Below are 24,447 nucleotides of genomic sequence, written 5' to 3'. Positions count from 1 at the left end.
TGTTCGTGTGTGTTCGTGTGTGTTCATGTGATCATGTGTGTGTGTTTGTGAGTGAATGAATGGCAGAGGAGCCACACCACCATGCGGCCCATCTCTCACTCATCGCAACCGATTCGACGGCTGCAAGCGGTTTGCCGCCAAAATGCATGCGCGCGCGCACACACACACACACACACACATCCGCTCACACACTGTGCGCATGACGTACTGTCTGGGTCTGGGTAGATAAAGTCTGGCACGGCCTGCAGCACCACGAATACGGCCATGGAGAGGACAAAGCCCGCGTTCACAAACCCGCCAATGGTTTCGGCTCGCTTCCACCCAAAGGTCATCCACTCTTGCGAATCCTGCAACGCAAGTGTGTGTGTGTGTGTGCGTATGTGTGTATGTGTTGATTGAGGATGGTGGCCCACAAGAGAGGAACAAGCGCAACAGAACATACACGCGAGAGCACACGCGCGCACGCAATAGATGGACGCACACGCACACGTATACACGCACATACAAACACGCACACACACAACCAACACAGACACACACACACACAGACACACACACAGACACACACACACACATTTAACACACCTTGGTTTGGACACGCTCTGCCCAGAGGGCGATGGCCAAGGCAAATGCGTCGGATAAGTTGTGGAGGCCATCGGAGAACATGGTGAGGGACTTCACCTTGAGGGAAAACACAATCTCCCCGAGGGAGTAGAGCAGCATCAGCACGCCCATAAGCAGAATGCGCGCCATGTTGCTCATCTGTCTTGCCGTCTCCTTCCCCGTGATGCCGCCGGGGCAGAAGAGAATCTCGTCATCGTCGTCGAGCAGGTCGTGCCCGTGCCCGTGGCCATGTCCGTGGCTGTGCCCATGACCGGGGCTGTGGCTGTGGCCATGGCGTTGGTGGATCTGCGTGCTTCCCAACAGCGACGCGTCTGACGAGGTTGTCGAGTGTGTTCTGGAGTGGCGGTCATCATCGCTGCCGTACATGCTGCTGCCACTCCCGCTGCCATTCACGCTGAACAGCGGTCGCCGCTCGTCCTCGTCAGACATGGCCGGCTCCTCCTGCTTCACCCGTGATTAGCGAGAGCCACACACAGTAGTGCAATATGCGCTGTGCTGTGCTGTGCTGTGCTGTACTGTGCTGTGCTGTGCTGCTTGCGGATACGGCCCTGTCGATTGGGCTGGTCGATCAGAGGCAAGCTCAGAAGGCAAGGCAAGGCAAGGCATCAACAACACGACTGCCCATGCGAAAAAAATGCAATCAACCAACATCAACAACGAACGAAGCAAGAAGCAGCGAAAAGCGCTGACGAGAGGAGACAATTCAAGGCGACATCCCCAGCACAGACGCTCACCCTATCTCTCTCGTACACATACACACCCATCCACACACGCACGCATCCACACACCCATCCACACAGACGTACACAGACGTACACAGACGCACACAGACACACACGGACGCAGGGATGCCGAGTGTGCCTGGTGTGCCGTTGTTGGTCGTGACGGTGATCTTGGGAGCATGCCTGGTTGTGGTGCCGTTGGTGGCGGCCATCCCCGTCTTGACTGTCGCGGCGGCGCTGTTCTGGCTCATGGGCAGCGCTACATTCAGCGCAACCCTGATCGCCCTCGAGGTCACCGCCGCATCCGCGCTGCTCGTCGGCGCAGGCACCCCGCCCGCGTTGCGGGCACTGCTCCGCTTCTTGCGCACACGATCCCCTGCTCATGACGCATGCCAGCGTGACATCAAGCATAAGACGACGGCCACGGCACAGGACAAGGCCAAGCGCAGCGGTCGCGGCGCCGCCACACGCGCCACAAAGACGCTGGCCTTCTTCCACCCGTATTGCAACGCCGGCGGCGGCGGCGAGAGGGTGCTGTGGTCCGCCATCAACGCCGTGTGCGAGGAGTACCCGCACTACCACTGCATCGTGTACACGGGCGACACGGACGCGTCCTCGGAGCAGATCCTGGCCAAGGCGCGGCTGCGGTTTGGCGTGGAGGTTGACCAGCGGCGCGTGACGTTTGTGTTCCTGCGCACGCGGCCGCTGGTGGAGGCGGAGCTGTACCCGCGCTTCACCATGCTCATGCAGAGCCTGGCGTCCATGCTCATGGGGGTAGAGGCGCTGCTTGCACACGTGCCGGACGTGTTTATCGACACCATGGGGTATGCGTTTGTGCTGCCGCTGTTTGCGGGGCTGGGCATGTGCCCCGCGGCGGCGTACGTGCACTACCCGACCATCAGCACAGACATGCTTCAGAAGGTGGCGAAGCGCGAGCAGGACTTCAACAACACCGACAGCGTCAGCGCGTCAGCGACGCTGTCCACGGTAAAGCTGTGGTACTACCGCATCTTCGCCTTCATCTACGGCATGGTGGGCGGCGCGGCCTCTGCTGCCATGTGCAACTCCACGTGGACTTACAACCACATTGACGCGCTGTGGTGGGGCGCGTACAACACGGCGTCCATCGTGTACCCGCCATGCGACGTGTCGCAGCTGACCAGCCTGCCGCTCGCTGGGCGCCAGAACGTGGTTGTCTCCGTAGCCCAGTTTCGCCCAGAGAAGAACCACGCGCTACAGCTGCGTGCCCTCAAGGCGTTTATCGACACACACGGCCGCGGCAAGGTTGGTCATGTGTTTTATGTGTTGTGTTGCGTGTGTGTTGTGTTGTGTATGGTGTACCGAGTGTGTGTGTACTGTGTGTATATGTGTGTTTGTGTGTATCGTGTGTTGTGTGTCGCGTGTTGTGTCTTGTGTCTTGTGTGTTGTGCTTTGTGTGTTGTGTTGCGTGTGCAGTTGATTGTGCATGTATGCGTGCTGCGAGTGAGAGCAACGCTCACACACACACACACACACACACACACACACACACACACACACACACACACACACACACACACACACACACACACGCACGCACGCACGCATGCACGCAAATGCACGCATGCACGCAAATGCACGCATGCACGCAAATGCACGCATGCACGCAAATGCACACACACACACTCTCTCTCTCTCTCTCTTGCGTGTGTTGCTGTGACAGGAGGAAGAAGACTTCCAGATTCGAACCAATGTGACATACGAGGTGGACATGCATGTAGCTTGCGCCCTGTTTGATGTGGATCACAGCTGCCACCGTAGCGGTGCTGCATTGACGTACTCTTGTACACATGTGCACGCCCCCACGCTCTCACGTCTTTGCACACACACGCACACATACATCCGTGCAAGCACTCACTGACTGACACACCCACACACGTGCACAACCTCGCATATGCACACGCACACTCGCATTTCATGACCCCTGTGTGTGTGTTTTTTTTTTTTTTTTGGTAGGAGCTGCAAGAATGGCTGGGCCGCGCCCTCATTGGCCTGCACACGATGAAGGACGAGCACTTTGGCATCGGCGTCGTGGAGTTTATGGCTGCAGGGTGAGTTGCCAACTTGCTTGCTATCACGTGTGTTGTGTGTATGTTTATGCGCGCACCTTCGTGTGTGTGTTTATATTTATGTGCGCCTTCATTGTACGTGTGCGTGTGTCTGTGTGTGTGCATCCCTTGTTGTGTGGCAGAGCGGTGCTCATGTGACTGTTCCTCGTTCATGCTGTGGGCGGCGCACAGTGCAATTGCGCTGGCGCACGATTCTGCCGGTCCACAAGGGGACATTGTGCTGCCTGCGGACGGCAAACCGACCGGGTTTCTGGCGTCCACAGCAGAAGAATATGCAGAACACATGCACACCATATTGAACATGACGCCGCAGCAGCGCCTCGAGATTCAGGTGTGGGAGAGCGCGTGTGCGTTTATGTGTACATGTGTGTGTGCGTGTGTGTGTGTGTGTGCGTGTGTGTGTGTGTGTGTGGCAAGACATTGGTGAACCGTGCGGGGCAAGGGACAAGAGGAGCCACACACACATGCACACACACACACACGCGCGCGCGCACACCTTCTGCCTCCCGCTCATTCAACTCACGTCCCACACACTCGCACACATGTACGAGCAGACGAGGGCGCGGGAGAGTGTGACGAAGCGGTTCAGTGAGGAGCAGTTCAAACAAGGCTTCCTCCGCCAAATGCAGTTCCTGCTGGAAGGATAGAGAGGAGGCCGTGCGTGCGTGTGTGCGTGTGTGTGTGTGTGTGTGTGTGTGTGTGTGCATGTGCGTGTGCATGTGTGTCTGTGTGTGTGCTTGCTGTGTTCATGTCACATGTCACACCATATCACTCTGTCTTCCGCGAGAACCATCACATGATTTGATGCACACGACCGTTTTGCAATTATCGCCAAGGATGATGGGAGTTGACGCCACGAAGCTGCCCCACAACCCACGCTCAAGAACATTCTGTCATGTACACGTGTGCACCACACACCCACAGCAACAAAAGACGAAGAAACGAGGTGACCGCGATGACATCACATGTTGCTATTAAAGGAAGATACGGCAATATTTCGGATTTGGTCATGTGACGAGCATCACGAAGCAACAAAAAGAAGCAAGGGCTTGGGCCAACGACGCAATGTGGCAGCGCTGGTGTCTCAACCTCACTCGTGTTCATTTTCCGCGACCGCCACCAGCTACCTACTAGCCAACAGCACCCACACACCAAGCAAGAAGAAGCAAATCAAAAGGGACCAATCAGCCAATATGAGCAAGGTGTGGGGTGTGCGCTTGTGCTGCGTGCGTGCGTGTGTGTGTGCGTGTGTGTGTTGTGTGCGTGCTTGCGTGTGTGTGTGTGTGTGTTGTGTGTGTGTGTGTGTGTGTGTGTGTGTGTGTGTGTGTGTGTGTGTGCGCTTCTTGCCCGCTTGCTTAGCAACGCTGCTCAACCCTCCTCTACCCCCCCCCCCCTACACGCACACCCACACACCACTCCAGTACCCAAACCTGCTGAAGCCCCTCACCCTCGGCGGTGTTGAGCTGAAGAACCGCGTGTTCATGGCGCCCATGACGCGTGGACGCGGGCCCGGCCAGATTGCCAACGAGGAGGTTGCCAAGTACTACGCCCAGCGCGCATCTGCCGGCCTCATCATCACAGAGGGCGTCCACCCATCCAAGCAGGGCGTTGGCTGGCTCAATGTCCCAGCCATCTTCACCGACGAGCAGGAGGAGGCCTGGAAGGTGCGCCACAGCGCGTGTGCATGCGTATGCAGGGGGGTCGTGTCAACACGCCGACGTGTACTGTTTGTTTTGTGCTTCTTCCACCTCCCCACCCCTCGCAACAGTTTTGTCTCGGTTAACACGCCTTTGTTCTCTCTTCTCTTTTCCTCTCCCTCCTCTTTTGTGCTCCGTGATGCCTGGTTTTGCAGCCTGTCGTTGAGGCTGTGCACGCCAAGGGTGGCCGCATCTTCATGCAGCTGTGGCACCAAGGGCGTCAGGCACACTCCGACTTCCACGACCTGCAGCCTGTGTCTGCATCTGACGTCGAGATTGAGAACTCTGACGGTCTGTACACATCAAAGGGCAAGGTTCCTTACGAGAAGCCCCGCCCTCTCACTCTCGACGAGATCAAGGAGACCATCGAGGTATGCGTGTGTGTCGTGTGTGTGTGTGTGTGTGCGTACAATTATTTCTGCTTTCAGAGTCAATGTCCCTTGCACCCGTACCTGTTTGTCTCTCACATTCTCATCTGATACTGTGCTTACAAACACCCCCACACGCACGCACGAACGCGATCCTGCTCCTCACTCAACTCAAACAGGACTACCGCAAGGCTGCTGAGCGGGCTGCTGCCGCCGGGTTTGATGGCGTTGAGATCCATGCGGCCAACGGCTATCTCCCCGACCAGTTCCTGCAGTCCAAGACCAACAAGCGCACAGACCAGTATGGCGGCTCCATCGAGAACCGCTACCGCTTCCTTGACGAGATCACAGAGGCCGTCCTCACGGTACGTAATCAAGACGGAAAGTGAGAAAGAGGGAGGGGCGACTGTGGGCCATGTGCACGCATGTGCGCTGATATGTGTGTGTGTGTGTGTTCTTGGTGTTGGTCACAACGGCTGCTTGTACGTTGCCTGCATTTATTTGCGACCAACAGCAACAGCAACAATGATGCAGCAACAGTAACAGCAACAACGATGCACTTCTTTCCTCCATTCCCTTTTTCCCTCCGCACCGCGCAGGTCCTGCCCAAGGAGAAGGTTGGCGTGCGCCTTTCCCCCAACGGCACCTTTGGTGATATGGGTTCCCCCGAGTACCGCGAGCTCTACCTCTACGTCGCAACGGAGCTTGGCAAGGTTCGTGTCACCCACTGACTGCTTGCCAGCACAAGACACACACACGCACGCACACACGCACATGACAATGTCACATAACTCACACCCAAGTACTGAACTCGCGCCTCTCCAACAAACTTGCAGAAGAAGCTTGCGTACGTGCATGTGATGGACGGTCTTGGCTTTGGCTTCCACGAGCTGGGCGAGCCAATGACGCTCAAGGAGTTCCGGGAGGTGCTGCCCAAGGAGACGGTGCTCATTGGCAACGTCGGCTATACGGCCGAGACGGCGGAGAAGGCCATTGCCAACGGCGACGCGGACGCTATTGCGTTTGGCCGGCCCTTCATCCCGAACCCGGACCTTGTTGAGCGGTTTGCAAACGACTGGCCGCTTGCCGAGCCAGCGGCGCCGCCAACGTGGTTTGCGCTCGACCCAGAGAAGCCCCTCAGCGCCAACTACACCGACTACCCTGCCTACCAGCAGTAGGCGCCGCGTCTTGCGCGTGTGCCCTGTCGGTGCACGACCTATTTGTTTGATGGAAGGATCGTTTCTAATCTAGTTTGCCCTTTTCTGCTGCTGTGGTGTGCCGGTGCGTGTGCGTGAGCGTGTCACGCGTGTCCTTGCTCGTTGTCTCTTTCTTTCCCGTTGTCGCGAGTACACACCAACGCCACCATATCGATGCATCGAATATGTCATCAACATCGCGAAGTTCGCGAGCGCGGAAACTCCCACACAAAACAAAGCAAAAACAAACACGAGCGAACGCAACAACAACGCACGTCTTTGGTTTCCCACACCACCACTGTTACACGGCATTGTTGTTGTTGCTGCATCATGTGACATGATGTGACGCCGCTCCTTTGTAGTGGTGCCGTACCACTCATTCACAACACCACCACCCAGTTCCCCATTCTCACCAGCCAGTCAGACCTTCTTGCTTGCTTGCTTGCTTGCTTGGTTCTTCTTCACATCAGTGTGACATTTCCGCCCATTGCACGCACGCCCTCTATCGTCATTCAGACACCCCAGCGTCATCATCACATCACTGTGCGCACACCTTCTTTCTTCTTCTTCTTGTTGTTCTTGAGCTTCTTCTCCTCCTCCTCCTCCTCATCATCATCATCATCAGCATCAGCTTACCCTGCTGTATCACCATTTCCCGAGTCAACCCTTCTTGTGCACGTGCCCGCTTCACTTTCCACCCCCACATCCACGTACATACACACAAGCGCGCAGCAAATGCTGAACCCGAACCGCGGTCACCGAGACGACGTCGTCAGCCCGCCGCCGACCCAGCACCCAAACCAGGAAGCGCAACCCAAGCCGACTCACGCACAGCGCGAAGCCGCCAACCACCGTACACCCCGCCCACCATCAACGCTGGATGCTCAACGTGACGCACGCCAGCAACCACCACCACCACGGCAGCATGCTGACGACCATGACGACGATGACAACAACAACCCGGATGTAAACGATCCCACAGACGATCAGCATGAGACGATGGAAGACAGCCACGATGTTGCTGGAGGAAGACAAGGACAACGAGAACAGCAAGGTGAGCAGGGAGCTGGCAATATGACAGACACACACAAAAACACAAACAACCACCACAACATACCACAGCACGAACAACAACAACAACAACAACAACAACAACAACAACAACAACAACAACAACAACAACAACAACAACAACAACAACAACAACAACAACAACGAGATGCTCACCACCATCAGCAGCACCAGCACCACCCTCAACGGCGGCAACATCACGGGCTATGGGGTGCGCTGAACTTGCTGCATCGCGGCGGCCGTCGCGGCGCAAGATCCAAGTCACCCTCCCACAACAGCAACTGTGACGACAACACCCATCGCGCCGACAGCATGGGCGCGCGCTCCACCAATGCTCACGACGACAATATCCGTGGGGTCGAGGATCACGAAGAGGTCGGCGTTGGCACGACGTCATTGCAGGCATCAGCAGACCCTTCCTATCACAGTCAACGCCACCCGAGCCAAAGCTCAGGCCCAGACAACCTCGAACAAGAACAGGAGGAACAGCAAGAGCAGCACCGGAGGAGGCGAAAGGGCAAGGGCATCATCGGTCGATGGCGGCTCAAGTCGCCCAAGTGGATATCGCACACGACGCAGGCAGCGCGCCGTGACAGAGAGCAGCTGACGTCCGCGTCGATGCCAAACCTCAGCACCTCTAGCAACGGCGGCAGCAGTAGGCCACACCCAGCCAACAACATGCTTGTGCAACGAACACCGAGCACGCACCATCCATCACGCCCAAGTGTGCCCTCCCCGCTCTCCCTCAGTATGTCGCCTGCAGAGCAGTCGCGCCGCTCCCAGTCGCCGGCATTCCAGCCTGTTCACGACACCGACAACATCAACGGTGATGACGAAGATGACAACGATGCTGACAAGGGCGGCGATGACGAACACGTTGGCGCCATGAGGGGACACGGCAACGTGGACAGCCATGATGATGGTACTCCGGGCGCCTGCTTTGCGTCGCATGCGCGGCACTCGTTCTCTGGTTTTCTCAACGCCAGCTGGAGCGGCATTTCCCGCGTGTCGGGGTGGTCGCTTGCATGGGCCGAGCGTGCCAACGCCAGTGACAGCAGCACCAACGCCGATGACAACGTCGACAGGAAGGGCGGGGTCGATGGTGACCAAGGTGATGACGCTGCTGCTCACGGTCACGGTGAGGGCGAGGCAGCCGAAGAAGGACAGGCCAGGCCACAAGGTGCGCAGCAGCGAGGCGATGAAGTGGCGACAACTGCACGTGGCAGCATGTCTCGCACTGGCTTGAGCCGGCACAGTGCACGCAGCAACAACAGCAACAACAGCACTGCCAGCAGTAGCAGCAACAACAGCAGCAGCAACGGAGGCGGCAGTACCACCAACGGCAACAACAGAGGGAGTGTGGCAGACAACGAAGCTGATGACGATGATGACGGTGATGATGGTGACGGCGATGATGAGGACGGCGTTACGGTCGAGGGGCAACGCAGCTACACACATCTGCTGCGCCCTGGCAGCATGCAGTCGCCACGGCGGCGGCGCCGGTCGCTGCTACCACGCGACAGCCACGAGAGCACGACAGCGCCAACAACGGCACCAACTACGCCGGCCACGGCGAGTGGAGAGGACAGTGCTTCGCACGATGCTGTGTCCGACACCCAGGCTCCCTCACGCCAACAGAGACGACGACAACGACAACGGCAACAGCAGCAGCAGCAGCCACAGCAGCAACAACAGCAACAACAACAACAACTACAAGAGCCGGCACGACGGCGGAGGCGGAAGCTGTTTCGTCGGCGTCGCTCGTCGTCACCAGCGCATCGTATGCCATCTCGCCAAGCTGGCGCGTGTACACGTGCCACTGCAAGAACAGCATCAGCAGCAACAGCGTCGTCACTGTCGCCGTCACCACGTCAGGACAACACGCCAGCGAACGCCAACGGCAACGGCACCAGCACGGGACCTGCATCGACACCTGCCACAGCCAAGGCCACGCCAGCGACTGAAAGCGGTGGTGTTGTTGCGGCTGTTCGAGACCTGTGGCAGCAGCTGTACGAGGACGCGCTGTCAAGCCGCGCTGTCCAAATCGCGTGCGCCGTTGTGGTGGTGCTGTTGGTTGTGTTGTTGCTGTCATTGATGTTTGGTGGAGGTGGTGGACCTGGTGTGCTGGATCGACGCACACTGCTCCGCCTTGCAAACCTGGAAGGGCAGGCCAGCGTGTACGCGCAGTTTGGGCACGAGGATCAACTGCGAGCGGCGTTGAAGGAGGCAGCAACACTGCTGCGGCTGAAGTGCCCGGACAAGCTCACGCTCACCGGCCTGAACGTGGCCAACCACTTGTTGCGCCGTGACGGCGACCTTGTGCACCTCGGAAACATTTTCACCTGTCGCTCCAGCACCACCAACAACCCCTAGCATCGAGTTTTGTGTGTGTGTGTGTGTGTGTGTGTGTGTGTGTGTGTGTGTGTGTGTGTGTGTGTGTGTGTGTGTGTGTGTGTGTGTGTGTGTGTGTGTGTGTGCCACGTGATATGTGAATATGAGCGGAGTATTTGATCCTTATTTATTATCCTGTTTCATGAACCCTGCTCACCTGGCCTCTTGTTTGCTGGCGTGTGTTCGGGTGGACCAAATTGAAATAAACGAGGACAGTTCGTTGGCTTCCCTCCGTGTGTGTGTGTGTGAATGAGTATGTGTGTGTGTGTTTGTGTGAATGAGTATGTGTGTGTGTTTGTGTCAATGAGTATGTGTATGTGTGTGTATGTGTGTGTGCGTGGACAATGGAGTGGAAGATCTGGTATTTATTCTCTCTGTTTCTGAAGGTCAACACCGCGAAAACAGAACGTGCACACCACGTTCAGCAAGAAAGAAAGAAAAAAAAAACTGCACCAACCGAGGCAGACAGAAACAAAGGGTGCCAATGGCACCCCTCGTCATCAGCCACGCACACTCGCATAAACGCACCGCCCGCTTGCCCTCTCCTTCTCTAGTCGCTGGCAACAATTGAACACCATCACCATCACCACCACCACCGCCACTACCATCATCACGGCCACGCGCTGTCGTCGTCGCTGACTGCAAACGGGTTATTGGCGGACGTGTCAGCGTTCATATCCTGCACAATTTCGCCCTTCTGCCGCACTTTCGCCGCCAGCAGCACGTGCTGGATCTGTACTCGCCCATGCCAAGGGAAGCGGCGGGAGGCGATTTGGGTTGAGGGAGATGAATGGGGTAGGGGGGTTAGAGAGCGATAATGTGAAGGTTACACGGAAGGGGGGGGGGGTTGAAAACACGTACATGTGCAAGACCACAGCCCCACGAAGAGTCACGGAAACGCACCACAACTGGCAACCAACCAAGCAACCAACATCAACGGCAGCGGCACACAGCAGCAAACAGCAAAGATGGTCATCGCCAAAACACCAGCAGCATCAACAGCTTCAACGACAAACAACAGCAGCAGCACGCACCACGCCAATTCGCAGGTCCATCTGCGAGATCTCTGTCTTGAGCGCTTTGAGGGCCTGCTTGATCTTGACCAGCGGGCTGGCATCTGTCATGCTGCTGCCTCGCTCGTCCATCTGTGACTTGACGGCTTCCAGGTCCGCGCTCACCGCCGCCAGCTGTCGCGAGTACTCTGTCACCGTCGTGCTCGCTTGCTTGTACCTGCATCACATGGCGCAGTGGCAAGTAGAATGCGGTGGTGGTGAGTGCGCGCGTGTGTGTGTGTTTGGCGAAATCGAGATGCCAGCCTGTTCCAGATGTTTACACATGAAGACAACACACACACATGTACATACACATACATACAAATACATGAATACACAAACATGCATGCGCACGCGCGCACAAGCATCCACACACACACATGCGTACACACACATGCGTACACATGCAAGCATCCACGTTGCCCGCACCGCTCTTGTGTTGCTGCGAGGGAGTCCTGCTGCTGCCTGAATTCGGACACCAGCGTCTCCAGCTGTCCGTTGATGTATTTCTCGCGGCTCATAATCTTCTCAAGCGTCTTCGCAATGTCCTTCTCAAGCTTCGACAGATGTTGCTGCGCGGAGATGTGTGCGTATTCGGGTATGTATTCGTGTGTGTGTGTGTGTGTGTGTGTGTGTGTGTGTGTGTGTGTGTGTGTGTGTGTGTGTGTGTGTGTGACGGGGTGAGGAAAGCAGTGGATGAGAGCCAAGCTCCAACCTCGCACAGGAAAATGCAGGAAAAACGCTCAAGGTGCAGAAAGCACAATGCGTATGAACACGTACACGCGCACACAAGTGTACACGACAGAGACAACGCAAACCACAACAACAACAGCCGTTGCAGCAGGAACAAGCGCTGGTTGACGTACAGTGGTGTCCTTCAACGCGCCCTCAATCTGTGTTTTGTTGTCCTGCATCTGCTGCAAGTGTGTGCGCCAGTCCTTGGCGTCGCTGCGAATGTGCACTTTCAGCTGTGGAAGCACGCGCTCAAGCTCAATCTTCCACTCCGCAGCCGTCACATTGGATTCCAGCACCTCCGCCCGCTCGCTGCTCGGCGCCTGCACGGTTCAGTGTCAGTGAGTGTGTGTGTGTGTTGTTGTTGTTGTTGTTGTTGTTGTTGTTGTTGTTGTTGTTGTTGTTGTTGTTGTTGTTGTTGTTGTTGTTGTTGTTGTTGTTGTTGTTGTTGTTGTTGTTGTTGTTTTGTTGTTGTGTGTGTCGTTGTGATCGACAGACAGTGTGTGTATGAGTGTGTGTGTGTGAGTGTGTGTGTGTGTATGTGTTTGTGCATACAGCAGCACGGTGGCTCAAGCTTTCCACACATAGCGAGATCCCCGAAAGATATGGCCCCTTGCACAGACAAAACAGCTGCCACGTAACAAGTGCGAGAGCAAGACAAGCAAGCTCGTCCACGGACACATTCGCATGAGTACACATACAAGCAAACACACACACACATACGCAGATGTACACACATACACACACACAAGCACGCACCACTTCCGCTGCCATTGCACCGCCGTCAATAAACGCATCGGCCTCATCATCAAAGTCTTCCTCCTCCTGTCAAACACATGCGCTGGCGTGAGCTGGACAACGGAGAAAGAAGACAGGAGAGGACATGCGACGGGGCTGCGATGCCATCAAGTTCGCACATCCCCCTCTTTCTGCTTCACACACACACTGTCTCTCACACACGCACACACACACACTCTCTCTCACGCACACACGCACACACACCACCCGTTCTCGATCTGAAACACTCACAATTTCTTCCTCTGCCTCCATATCCGCTGTTGTGATTTCCACGGCCTCTTCCTCATCCTCCTGCTCCTGAAAGTCTTCGTGCTTGTGGATGGGCCTGGCCCCAACAGAAACGCGTGACTTGTCGGTGAGTGACTGCACAGAAACCAACAAAGCGAAGATGCACGGCCACACACGCAAAAACGCATGAAGCACACGTGCATCAATGCACACACACACACACACACACACACACACACACACACACACACACACACACACACACACACACACACACACACACACACACACACACACACGAAGCACGCATGTACACGAGCGCAGCGATGACGCACTTTCCCCAGGTCCACTTGAGTGATTTGAGCGCCATCTGGCCGAGCTGGTTGAGAATCTGGCAAATCTCCTCGCCAGCGCCCGTCTTCAGCTTTGATTGAGACACGTCCACAGATACACCCTGAAGAGCACAACACGTGTGCACACACACACACACACACACGCACACACACGCACACACACGCACACACACGCACAGAACAGCAGAGTCAGCAACGTGTCACCCACAACAACCACAAGTGCAACACACCACTACAAACATCACGACAAGTGACACCACAAGCGACATCACAAGCAGCAGCAACAGCAGCAGCAACGATGACGCCGCTCTCATTCACCATCACCACCGCTCCTCACCGCTTTGCGAAGCTCCATCATCACAGAGGTGACAATCGAGTTTGGATCATCATACTGCACCCAACGAACAATGAATGTGAGCGGCTGTACAATCACTGTAAATGCTAATACAACACACATTGCAGCAGCTGCCATCTCTAAGAACACGCAAGCTCATGCCAGCGACCACGCCACACACACACGCAGTTGAACACACGCACACGCACACGCACACGCAGTTGAACACGCAGACGCAGTTGAACACACCTGGTCCGGGGCCTTGTATCGCTGCTTGAGGAAGCTTAGGAGCCAGGAGACGAGGTTGGCAAAGTACCAGAGCTGTTCGTTGGGGTCTGTTGACTCTGCAAAGTAGTAGCGGTGGATGGGCTTCATGGAGAACTTCTTGCAGAAGTCTTGCTCATATTTGAGCAGCTTCAGCTTGTCCAGCACGTTCTCGCTCTGCATGTACGCGCCAAAGGGGTTCTCTGCAGCTTCATCTGCGTCTGCCGTCCGTCGTTCCCGCCTCTCCCGACGAGGCTTCTCGCTCTTCTGCATGGGCGTATTAGCAATCATTGTTGTCAGGAAGCAAGAGACGTGTCGCATGTGTGCGTGTGCGAGAGAGTGTGTGAGTTCGTAGTTGAGAGTTCTGTTGAGGTGACACCATACCGAGCAACCAAACCCCTCCCCCCCCCCACACACACAAATGCACACACAAGCGCGCACATGCAAACCGTGGTTGACCTTACCTCTGTGTCACCCATGCTGCTTGCGTGTGTTGTTCGTTCGTTCGTTGCGAGGTGGTGTGCATCAATCGCTCAAGCTACCATCCAGCCAGCCAACAACAACTGCATCAACTGTTGCCACAGTCCCTTCTTCTTCTTCCTCCTTTGCTTGTTTGTTTTCGTTCGTTTGTGGATTTGGCAGTTTTGCATCCAAGGCGGAAAAGTAGCAGAAATCATTCGTAGATTGTCCGCAACCGATGCGAGGCAGGAGGACGGCGATGACGGCTGCTGCTGTTGATGGTGTTGGTGTTGGCAATGAAGACGATGATGGGGAGGTGATTGTGCTCATGGACGAGGATGATGATGATGATGATGATGAGGGGGAGGAGGGGGAGGAAGAGGGTGATGAGGAGGAGGAGGAGGAGGGTGAGGAAGATGCAGACCAAGGTGGAGATCCTCCTGTCCAAGAAGGACAACAGCAGGCAGGGCGGCAGCGGCAGGGAATGCACGTGGGACGACAGCGGGCACCACGTGACGGTACTGTAACAAAACGACCGAAGCTGCTCTCGCTTCGCAGCGAACGGACGTCAAGTGCAAGTGTGAGACGCACCAATGAGGACACAAACACGTTGCATGCAGATGCATCAGCCAGCACAAGGAAAGGCGAAGGTAAAGTTCGTTCAAGCAAGGAAGGCAAAAGTGGCGGCGGTGCGCTGTCACCTTCACTGAAGCAGACACTGAGGAAGCTGCTGCCCTCAGCAAACAAGACTGGAACACCATCAACACCACCACCACCACCATCAGCAACAGCAACAGTAGCATCAACAAAAACAGTAACATCAACAAAAACAACACCACCCCGTTCCCGTCATCGATTCAGTCAGCAACGAAGAGCGTCAGCATCCCGAACCACATCGTCGTCGAGCACATCGTCTTCCGCCAGTTCATCGGCTGCCCCGCGGCGGAAAGCGAGCGCAACGTCCCCAGTCGCACTACCAAAGAAGACAACGGCCGTGAAAGCAAAGGTGTCTGTGATGCACTTGCTGCAAAAGTCTTCAAGCCACACAGTGCGCATGGTGACATGTCCGTGTTGCGAGCAACAGCTCTCGGAAACGGTCATCAACACGCACCTGGACCAGTGCCTACCACAACGCAGCAAGAGTGCGCCCAGCAAAGCTGTTGTCCAGCACCACACCGCCTCCATATCGTGGGTCAACCTGACACTGGAGAACCGACACTTCTCGAGCAACAAGCCGAACAACAACGGCAACAAAGACAACGGCGACAATGAAGGTTGCGCTTCAGACCACAACGATGTTGTCAACGACAGCACGGCTGAGCAGCGCGAAAGAAAGCAGTCAGCGCAGTCCAAGCGGCGGCAGTCTGGCATTGCGCTCTTTGATGCTGACAGCGACAGCAGCACTGATGACGATGATGATGACTGTTGTGCTGATGATGATGATGGTGGTGATGATGATGGTGATGATGATGATGATGATGGTTTTGGTAGTGGTGGTGGTCATCACGCTTGTACTGACGATGGTCAAGGACCGCGTGCCAGTGGAGTGACACGTCAGCACGTGACATCGGCACGCGCGGCGTCTGCCTCGATATCCATGGACACTGAAGCACCTGCAGCGGAGAGTGAAGATGCAAAGCACCAGCGATGTTTCACCTGCGGTGCCTTGGATCACTGGAGCCGCGAGTGTCCACAGGTACAAACAGACGCACGCAAGTAATATTGCACACACAAACACACACACACACACACATCTAACACACGCACACACACACACACATCTAACACACACATGCTCGAACGCACACTCATGTCTACGCGGAGAGTAGACCTCACCCACCCACGTCAGCGTGGAGGCACACGCCAAACCAAATACCACTAACTGCCATTCACCACATCATACACACACGCACACCATACACACGCACACCACGCACACACCATATACACACATATACACACATATACACTACACCCGCACATGTACACAACAGGGGCCGTACTACTTGCGTCACTTCAAGCTAATGGTGGACGAGGTGTCCAGTGCGACGCATAACAGGCACCTGCTGTGCCCGCACGACGTTGCTGTGCTTCGATGCCTCAACGCGCTGCCAATGCCAGCACAGAAGCTGTTTGTGCGTCTGTACAATCGCCGACATGCCTGGCTCCGCGTGGATCGCCTCTCATATCCAGAGGTACGCATGTGTGCGTGGTTTGTATGCTTGGCGTGTGCTCATGTGTGTGTGTGTGTGGTTTGTATGCTTGGCGTATGCTCGTGTGTTGTGTGTGTCTGTGTTTGTTTGTGTGTGTGTGTGTGTGTGTGTGAATGTGTGAGTGTGTAGCGGATTTGCGCGTCTCCTTACACGAAATCCCGCACAATCGCACACACACATACGACACAATCGCACGCACTCACGCACATGACACACTGGCACACACTCACTCACATGAACACGATAACACACATACACACACGGTGTGTACAAATGCATATGTGCAGATTGCGGAAGACTTGAATCCTGTTGTGTCGGATCTTGTAGAGTGTGGTCTTGCGCACACGCCGGCAGCCGTCACGAGCTTGTCTGATGCCCTACATGCGCTCTCTCCCCCAAGCCTGCGAACGCTGCAGCGTCAGTTTCGTGTTCGCTCCTCCAGCACAACGCGCGAAGATCTCGTGCGAGCGCTCACGGTGGCGGCCCAGCAGCAGCGCACGCTTCTGTCGAAGGATAGCAGCACGCGCATGCGCAAGGCGGCGGTGGCGTTGATGGGAAATTGCGTCCGGTTAAATGCGGACGTGCGCGCGCTCTTCACGCGGCTTGAAGTCCTCTTCTTCATGAAAACCGGACTGCGGGAGAATACGCTGGCGACCGTGTACCTTGCTGAGAAAGGTGCGCTCACATACCCCTCGTACCGCGTGCGCGCGAGTGCAACGCCCGTGTTCTCATCGCGTCGGCAGTTGTTGGAGTACACGCGTGCCCTCGTCACGGAACAGCGGCTGGAGGACGCCATTATGAGCGGTCGCATGGACGACGTTGAAGCAGATCTCAAACACGCGTATGCAATATGGAGGCAGCTTGTGCAGAACGCACAGTGTGGTGATTGCGGCGGCGGGGGTCGTGGCAGTGGTGTCGGTGTTGGTGATGATATTTCGGGCTCGCGAGCAGATTGCGGAGGTCGGGAAGGTGGCAGTGTGTTAAAACGCCCCGCTACCTGCTTGAACGAAAGCAGTGACGATGGTGGCGATCAGGGCCTGAGTTGCCATCCCTGCCCGCTGGCCGACTTTGATCGAACCACAACCCCAGCACGCACAGCCATGAGCATGGGGAGAGATGGCAACATTCCTGGCTGCGATACTGCCGCTGATGATGATGATGATGATGATGATGATGATGATGATGATGATGATGATGATGATGATGATGATAAGGGCAGGAGTCTGTACGCAAGGACACAGATGCTTTTCAGTGGTGGTCAGGGTATCGTTGAACGTCAAGTTGGCGGCGATGGTGAAGAGGAGGATGACGAACAACTACAAGATGACAATAAGAAACAACAGACACACAAACACAACGACAGCACAGAGAGTGCCAACAGATGTCACGCTGCTACTGTGGTTGCTGCTTCAACTGACGACGACGATGATGATGATGATGATGATGATCTGGACTTGATTGTGCTGAGTCAGGGCGCGCTGTTGAGAGAGCAGGCGCTACGCGAGAAGGAGAAGCAGTTTCGCCTTCAGTTCACACCCGCTTGGGTGTACACGCGCATTGTTTGCTACTACGTAGAGCTTTTGGAGCGGAACCATGACTACGAACCCGCAGGTGTGTTCATTGTCTGCTTGTTCTTGTGCATGTTTGTGTATGCGTGTGTGTGCGTGTGCATGTGTGTGTGTGAAAACGGTGGGCTCAGCAACACAATACCAGGCACACATGTGCACACACGCGCAACTCTCCCATGCACAACACTAAGACGCCCACCATCCACCATCGCCAACGCTGCGTCGCCAGTTGTGGTGCTGCATGAGCTGCTTGAGCAGAAACTGTTTTGTCTGGACCGCCGTGGCCGCTGGTTCGATCGCATCGCCCTCCACTACAGGTACAATCCTGATGGCTGGTGATGGTTGGTGATGTCTGTTCGTCTCTGCGGCAACCTTTATTTTGTTTTTTGTTTTTTGTTGTTCGTGTTTGTACAGCGTAAACGCATTTACCGTCAACGCGTTGACAGCTTGTTCTTGCTGCCACTTACATGTGCGGGCACCCGGCCGTGTACCAGCAATGCAAGAACGCTCACGAGTATATTCACACACGCGCGCGCATACACGCGATGTCACCATTGCTTGTTTGACACGTGTCCACGCGCGTACAGCGAGCACGTGCGGGATGCGGCTGAATCGCTCCGTCTCTGCGACGAAGGCGTTCGTGACCATCACATCCGGACCGGCCACAAGGTTGGTGACAGCACCGTAACATGCCGCGGTGTTTGTGATGACGTTGTTTCGCTTTGCTGATGAGTGCATACTGTTTCAGCAGTCACGACGCGCTCGCTTGTGCACGCCCATGTTTGCTGCCCTGCTATGGCCTTCTGTCTCATTTCCTCCCTTTCTCCTCCCCTCGCCTAATTCCCCCACCCTTCCATTTCCCAACCCATCCACCACCAGCTGTCGCTGCTTCGCCGCGCTGCCCGCCTGTGCCGCTCGTCAAAGCATCCGCACCTCCACCGCCACGCAGAGACACATCCACCAGCACAGCTGCACGCGGGTCAGCGGCTGGTGCTGTACGGCCGTGCCATGTCTGATCGTGAGCCAGGCAGGAAGATGACGTTCATCCACAACGACACCCTCTGCTCGGTTGAGGACTTTGTCTTGCTCAAGTTTGCCGAGCGCAACTGGTGCGTTTGCTCGTGCGTGTGTGTGTGTGTGCCTGTGTGTGTGTGTTGGTGTGCTTCGTGCATGTGTGCTTGTGTGTGCTTGTGCATGTGTGTGCGTGTACGAGAACGCGCGGATGCGCGGATACGTACTGGCGTTCTATTTGCGTATTCTTTGTGACACTTGTCCATCACATGCTCCGTTGGCTGCAGGAAGGGCATTCACTGTGAGGGCCAATTCTTTCGGACCGTATTTGCGCTCTTGATGTGGGACGTCATGTTTGCGTGAGTCTGAACCCACACACGCGCAGCACACACGTACATACTCGACACACATGCTACACTGACCTGCGCGCTCACGTCGCCCCTCTCCTCGACCCGCACTCAGTCCCTCTCTGCCCCATCGCTGCCTGTTTCCTCCCACCAAACAAACACACACACACACACACACACACACACACACACACACACACACACACACACACACACACACACACACACACACACACACACGTGCGTGGACACCACAGGGACGTTCCACACGCATTTCAAACGCGATATCAGGTGGCGCCAGCAGACTTTCACACAGACACATTCTACGCAGCGTGAGTGCCTTGATCGCGCCATCAATTGCGCGTGCATGTGTCTGAGATGACCTGTGGAGCATGATGTGTATGCGTATGAAGCAACATGTGGAGCATGATGTGCAGTGATGTGATATTGTGTGATGTGCAATGATGCCATGTGAGCCCTGGTCCACGTCGTCACCAGTCGTGTCGCATGCGTGTGCTTGCAGGCGATATGAGCTGATCAAGAAGCGCCTGGGTGACATTTACGATGGTGATCTGCATTCCATGATTATGCAGGTCTGTTCGCACAACACACACGCATGGCAACAAAGAGAAGCGATCCACTGCTCACTGCACTCACGCATTACATATTCAGACGCTCGCATGTATGCCCTGCCTGTCGCCACACGTGATCTGATGATGAACGGCATGTTTCCTTGCAGGCGTGGGATGAGCACCATGGTGTGATGGCAGCTGGCCTGAGCTGGAACATGCTTTCAAGAGATGAATTGGCAGAGGCAACAGCCGCCATTGGTATGTGTGTGTGTGCAATACAGGTCGAGGTAATTGCACACGCGTGAATGTGTCGTTGTTGAAGTGCTTTGTCTTTGTTTGACTTTGAATCAACACTTGTAGCAAACGCGCCTGCTCACGATTTTCATGACACTGCTGTTCTTCTGTACAGGCAACAAAGTCATTGCTGGTGTGTGTGACATTCTCGCCCAGGACTATCGCCACAGATCAGGTACAGCGACCCCCACCTTGCCCATTTTTTCCTCCCGATGCAGCAACCCATTGGTTTAAGCTGCAACGAAATGCAACGCAGCAGCATGCAATTATGATGTACTCGAGTCACATCATCGCTTGTTGTTTCCGCGCTCGCATGCTCTCTCTCTCTCTCTCTCCACCAAACAGGCGGGCTGCCGGATTTGCTGCTGTGGAAGCAGCAACCAACAGGAGGTGCGCTGGTGTTGTGTGTGTGTGTGTGTGTGTGTGTGTGTCGCACGCTGGTTGTGATGTCGTCATTCGTGTGATGTGTTCACTGTCAACGGTTCTTCCCTCCCATACAACGACGTCAACACACTCCCGCAGGCCATTCACGCTCACGCACCCTCTGACACGGGCATCTGCGTTTGACTCACACACTGCGCATACAGAGCGACTGGCCACGTTTGTTGAAGTGAAGAGCCCAAACGACACATTGGCAGAGAAGCAGAAGGTGCGTTGTTGTCGACTTGCACCAGATTGGCGCAATTCTTGACTGGTTCTGTCGAGCGTTTATTTCCAACATGGCTATCCTAGCAAACAAAGCACAAACCACGCGTGCATGCGTGCATGCACGCAAACGACAAGCCCACGAGACACGCCTCCACTTGCGCGGGCATGCCTCCACTTGCACGCACTCACAGCGGTCAACCAACATCACGTACACCACGATAACCTCACGCGCACGCAACCGCGCATGCAGATCTGGATCCATGTGCTGGTGACGCTGGGAGCAAATGTGGCGCTGTGCGAAGTGCGAGATTACGCAGGGCGAGCAGAGCTGTTGAAGCGACCAGTCTCGCCACTTCAGGCGTAGCGGTAACGCTGACGATGACAGGGGTGGGGGGAGAGGAAAAACAGGAGTAGGTGGGTTGAGGACACAGTAATTAGAGGGTGATATGGGCAGGTTTCAGTGGCAATGCCATCATGATTGACAATAAACGACTGGTACACAGACAAGGAGACGAAACAAACAGAGCCAGAGAGAATGAGCTGGTGCGTCCACTGCCGGTGTGTGTGCAACATCAGCAACCAACTGCGACGTTCGTGCGTCATGGTGTTGCGGCAGTGGTGGTCGCGTTTGCTGTTGGCGCTGCCTCTGTGTCACCGTAGAAGGAGCTGATGGAGAGAGTGGTGACGACAAGCAAGGTGACGATGGCTGCGACATACTGCATGACAACCCCGCGCGACAGCCGCTCAGCCACCCGCCGATTCCCCTCCCGCTGGTTCACAACAACAACAAGGTTCGCCGTCGGCGTCACACACTGGATCGACAGCACAAGCTGCAGCAGCGACGCATTCGCCCCCGTAAACACGCTCTCCCCAAGCAGCAGCACAATCCCAAACTTGATCGCCGGCCCAACAAACATCGACACTACCACAAATGCCACCAGCGTGCGCACATCCCACCGCTTCGTTGCCGCTTCCTCATCCTCGTCACCATCACCATCGCCGACAGCGGTCGTGCCGCCGGCTGCTGATGCGGGCAGCCCCTTGGACTGCTGGACCTGCTGCTGCTTGTCGACTTGTTGTTGCTCACGGTGTTGCTGTGCGCGCACGGCTGCGATTGCTTCGTCAATGTCCACCACAACTGCATCCTCTCGTTGCTTTGCCTGCTGCTGTGCTGCTTCGGACCCGTTGCTCTCGGCCAACACATACATTGATGACTTGCTTGGATTCGGCGTGAGGATGGCCTCCAACCACTGCAGTGACTCCGCGCTCTCCCCCAGCGCTTCTTGCGTTCCATCGCGTTCTTCCTCCCCGACTGCTGCTGCCGCTGCTGCTGCGTGAGTTGCGCCTGTCTTTGGCGCTGCTGGTGTGCTCTTGAACCACGTGAGCGGGTTGAGGGACGACAGAGACTTGCCCAGCGTGGCAGCCATGACGATGGTGAGCATGCCGACAACGCTCGACCCGTATGCGCTGGCAGCGGACGAGATGAAGAGCAGCGGTGCGCCATCGTCGAAGATGACGCGTCGAAGTGGCGCCACCAGCCCCACGACTGCGCCGAAGAGACACCCGAGCATGGGCGGGTTCACCAGTCCGCTCAGCGCCTGCCGCCAGCTGATGCCGACACCATGGCCCTCACCGCCCTGTGCATGTGCGTGTGTGCGTGTGCGTGTGTGTGTGCGTGTGTGTGCATGAGTGTGTATCGCGGAAGGGGGAATGCATGAAGCGTGAATGTGCGCATGGCAGCATGTATGAGTGAATTGGGCTAGGCACGCATGCGCACGTTGTGGACCAGAAACCAAAAGTACTTGGCAGGGCAGGGCACGGCACATCACGACGGCACATGCATGCTTGCTCGGGTCATTCATTATCCAAGCGCACCTCAAGGCCGCGAATGATGGCGACGCCGACGGTCCAGAAGCAGAGCGACCAACCAAACACATACATAAAGATGAAGGTGGCGCCCCGCTCAAAGCACTCGTCCTCTTCAGCGAGCTGTTCTTGGTCGCACAGTACCTGTGCGTACATGAATGTCGGCGTGCCGTTGTAAGTGGTGTAAGTTGTTGGTAAGCGGCGTGCGTTGTTGGTAAGCGGTGTGCGCAGGGAGACATGGAGGCATGGAGAGAGGAGACACACAGGCAAAGCCAGTGGCACAGACGGAGATTGAGACAGAGACAGAAACGTGCAGACGGGGGAGGAATCTGTGACACCTCGAGCATGATGAGTGGCACTGCCAGAATGTTGGCGAATCCGCAGCCAATGAGGAACTCTTTGCGAAAGTGTCGGGGAACGCAGGCCACTTGGATCGCACAGTATCCGAGTGCGACGGATGCAAGGATGTTGACTGCCAGTACAAACATGGATGCATGTGTGTGTGTGTGTGTGTGCGAGGTGATGAGCCGCGATGAAGTGTGACATGAACACAAGTGCACAACCGCACTGGAGCCGCAAGGGGCGCGAAGATGAACTATCAATTGGTGAACAGCGGCCGCGCATGTGTGCCGCTTGGTGTTGCAGTGGCAACGTACATGGAGCCCAGAAGATGAGGGGCCACGCTTCTTGGAACACCTCGGCGGAGAGCCGACTGCCCAGGCTGTAGAAGGTGAGGCATGGCACGAATATGGTGGTTGCGACGTTTGCAAGCGATGCAATCGCCGTTTGTGGGACCACGCCTGGGTGGAAACAATGAAGAGGATGGAGGGGGATGGAGGGGGGTGAGAGGAAGCATAAGGATATTGATGTGAGCGAGTTGGGCTGCATGGAAAGAGACAGAGACAGACAGAGACAGAGACAGAGACGGAGACAGAGAGACAGAGACACACACAGAGAGACAGAGAGGGGGGGCAAGAAGGAAGGGAGGCTGGGAAGAAGGCGAAAACAGGGCGGGAAGAAGGAAGATGCAGAGAGATCGCGCCTTTGACACATTACCAAGATCGCACGAACCCCAACAGAGACGGATCGACAAGAGGACAAGCAGCCTGTTCACACCATCGCACACACATGCACACACACATGCACACATGTACACACACATACGCACACACACACATGCACACATGCACGCGTGCACACCTGATGGGCCAACCCGGCCAGAAGGGTGCTTTGGGTAGTGAGCTGCTATGGCACCGATGATGTTCACCGCAAGCACAGAGGCCACCACTGTAGCAGCGGTGCCAACCACGGCCGAAGACACCTCCATCCTTGCCTCACGCGTTGCTCTCTGGTGTGGCGTTGGAATAAGTGGCTCTCTCGGTTGTGAACGCGGCTGACTTTCGATGGCTGACCGAAGCGGGTGTGCTTGGGTGTGTGTAATGAGGTGCAACCCTTCGTCATCCCCATGCTGTGTGCCATGATGACGGTGAACGGTCCAGCATCACCAGCAGCCTTTGGTCCTTGTCCCAAG

At 56.0% G+C, this 24,447-nt stretch overlaps 7 protein-coding genes across 7 annotated transcripts in view; 4 read left to right on the top strand and 3 right to left on the bottom strand.

Moving 5' to 3' along the window:
- PTSG_01102 (uncharacterized protein) overlaps positions 1 to 1,053 on the bottom strand; it is a gene marked incomplete at both ends in the record, with an annotated part of 3,518 nt that extends 2,465 nt beyond the window's left edge. Inside the window, 2 exons of the mRNA XM_004997015.1 lie at positions 209 to 347; positions 586 to 1,053. Coding sequence (XP_004997072.1) covers positions 209 to 347; positions 586 to 1,053 — 607 coding nt within the window. The remainder of the gene's footprint in view (positions 1 to 208; positions 348 to 585) is intronic.
- Positions 1,054 to 1,274: 221 nt separating this feature from the next.
- Positions 1,275 to 4,101, top strand: PTSG_01101 (ALG11 protein; the record flags this gene model as incomplete). Its single annotated transcript, XM_004997014.1, has 5 exons — positions 1,275 to 2,630; positions 3,049 to 3,090; positions 3,342 to 3,436; positions 3,626 to 3,785; positions 4,009 to 4,101. Exons 1-5 carry the CDS (start codon positions 1,473 to 1,475, stop codon positions 4,099 to 4,101), a joined length of 1,548 nt encoding a protein of 515 aa, XP_004997071.1. The 5' UTR covers positions 1,275 to 1,472.
- A 430-nt stretch (positions 4,102 to 4,531) lies between these two features.
- On the top strand, positions 4,532 to 6,886 carry PTSG_01100 (NADH:flavin oxidoreductase). Its single transcript, XM_004997013.1, has 6 exons — positions 4,532 to 4,656; positions 4,876 to 5,118; positions 5,307 to 5,522; positions 5,699 to 5,884; positions 6,119 to 6,232; positions 6,356 to 6,886. Exons 1-6 carry the CDS (start codon positions 4,648 to 4,650, stop codon positions 6,695 to 6,697), a joined length of 1,110 nt encoding a protein of 369 aa, XP_004997070.1. The 5' UTR covers positions 4,532 to 4,647; the 3' UTR covers positions 6,698 to 6,886.
- A 1,106-nt stretch (positions 6,887 to 7,992) lies between these two features.
- Positions 7,993 to 10,159, top strand: PTSG_01099 (uncharacterized protein; the record flags this gene model as incomplete). Its single annotated transcript, XM_004997012.1, has 2 exons — positions 7,993 to 8,069; positions 8,098 to 10,159. 2 exons carry the CDS (start codon positions 7,993 to 7,995, stop codon positions 10,157 to 10,159), a joined length of 2,139 nt encoding a protein of 712 aa, XP_004997069.1.
- Positions 10,160 to 10,527: 368 nt separating this feature from the next.
- PTSG_01098 (uncharacterized protein) lies at positions 10,528 to 14,597 on the bottom strand. The gene is made up of 10 exons (XM_004997011.1): positions 14,403 to 14,597; positions 13,924 to 14,205; positions 13,678 to 13,731; positions 13,323 to 13,441; positions 12,991 to 13,084; positions 12,721 to 12,786; positions 12,096 to 12,284; positions 11,659 to 11,801; positions 11,212 to 11,407; positions 10,528 to 10,910 (listed from the first exon to the last, which is right to left on the bottom strand). The coding sequence occupies exons 1-10, from the start codon at positions 14,415 to 14,417 to the stop codon at positions 10,788 to 10,790; spliced, it is 1,281 nt and encodes a 426-aa protein (XP_004997068.1). The 5' UTR covers positions 14,418 to 14,597; the 3' UTR covers positions 10,528 to 10,787.
- Positions 14,598 to 14,656: 59 nt separating this feature from the next.
- PTSG_01097 (uncharacterized protein) lies at positions 14,657 to 21,414 on the top strand (the record flags this gene model as incomplete). The annotated part of the gene is made up of 15 exons (XM_004997010.1): positions 14,657 to 16,093; positions 16,392 to 16,592; positions 16,898 to 17,487; positions 18,097 to 18,221; positions 18,408 to 18,495; positions 18,766 to 18,847; positions 19,058 to 19,287; positions 19,477 to 19,548; positions 19,794 to 19,868; positions 20,060 to 20,129; positions 20,276 to 20,366; positions 20,518 to 20,577; positions 20,748 to 20,792; positions 20,990 to 21,051; positions 21,301 to 21,414. The coding sequence occupies 15 exons, from the start codon at positions 14,657 to 14,659 to the stop codon at positions 21,412 to 21,414; spliced, it is 3,342 nt and encodes a 1,113-aa protein (XP_004997067.1).
- PTSG_01096 (uncharacterized protein) lies at positions 21,056 to 24,447 on the bottom strand. The gene is made up of 5 exons (XM_004997009.1): positions 24,117 to 24,447; positions 23,573 to 23,716; positions 23,255 to 23,388; positions 22,926 to 23,060; positions 21,056 to 22,687 (listed from the first exon to the last, which is right to left on the bottom strand). Exons 1-5 carry the CDS (start codon positions 24,241 to 24,243, stop codon positions 21,650 to 21,652), a joined length of 1,578 nt encoding a protein of 525 aa, XP_004997066.1. The 5' UTR covers positions 24,244 to 24,447; the 3' UTR covers positions 21,056 to 21,649.

This window comes from Salpingoeca rosetta (genome assembly GCF_000188695.1).
Source record: "Salpingoeca rosetta unplaced genomic scaffold supercont1.4, whole genome shotgun sequence".
NCBI lineage: Eukaryota > Choanoflagellata > Craspedida > Salpingoecidae > Salpingoeca > Salpingoeca rosetta.
This window is presented reverse-complemented; position numbering and strand designations above follow the sequence as displayed.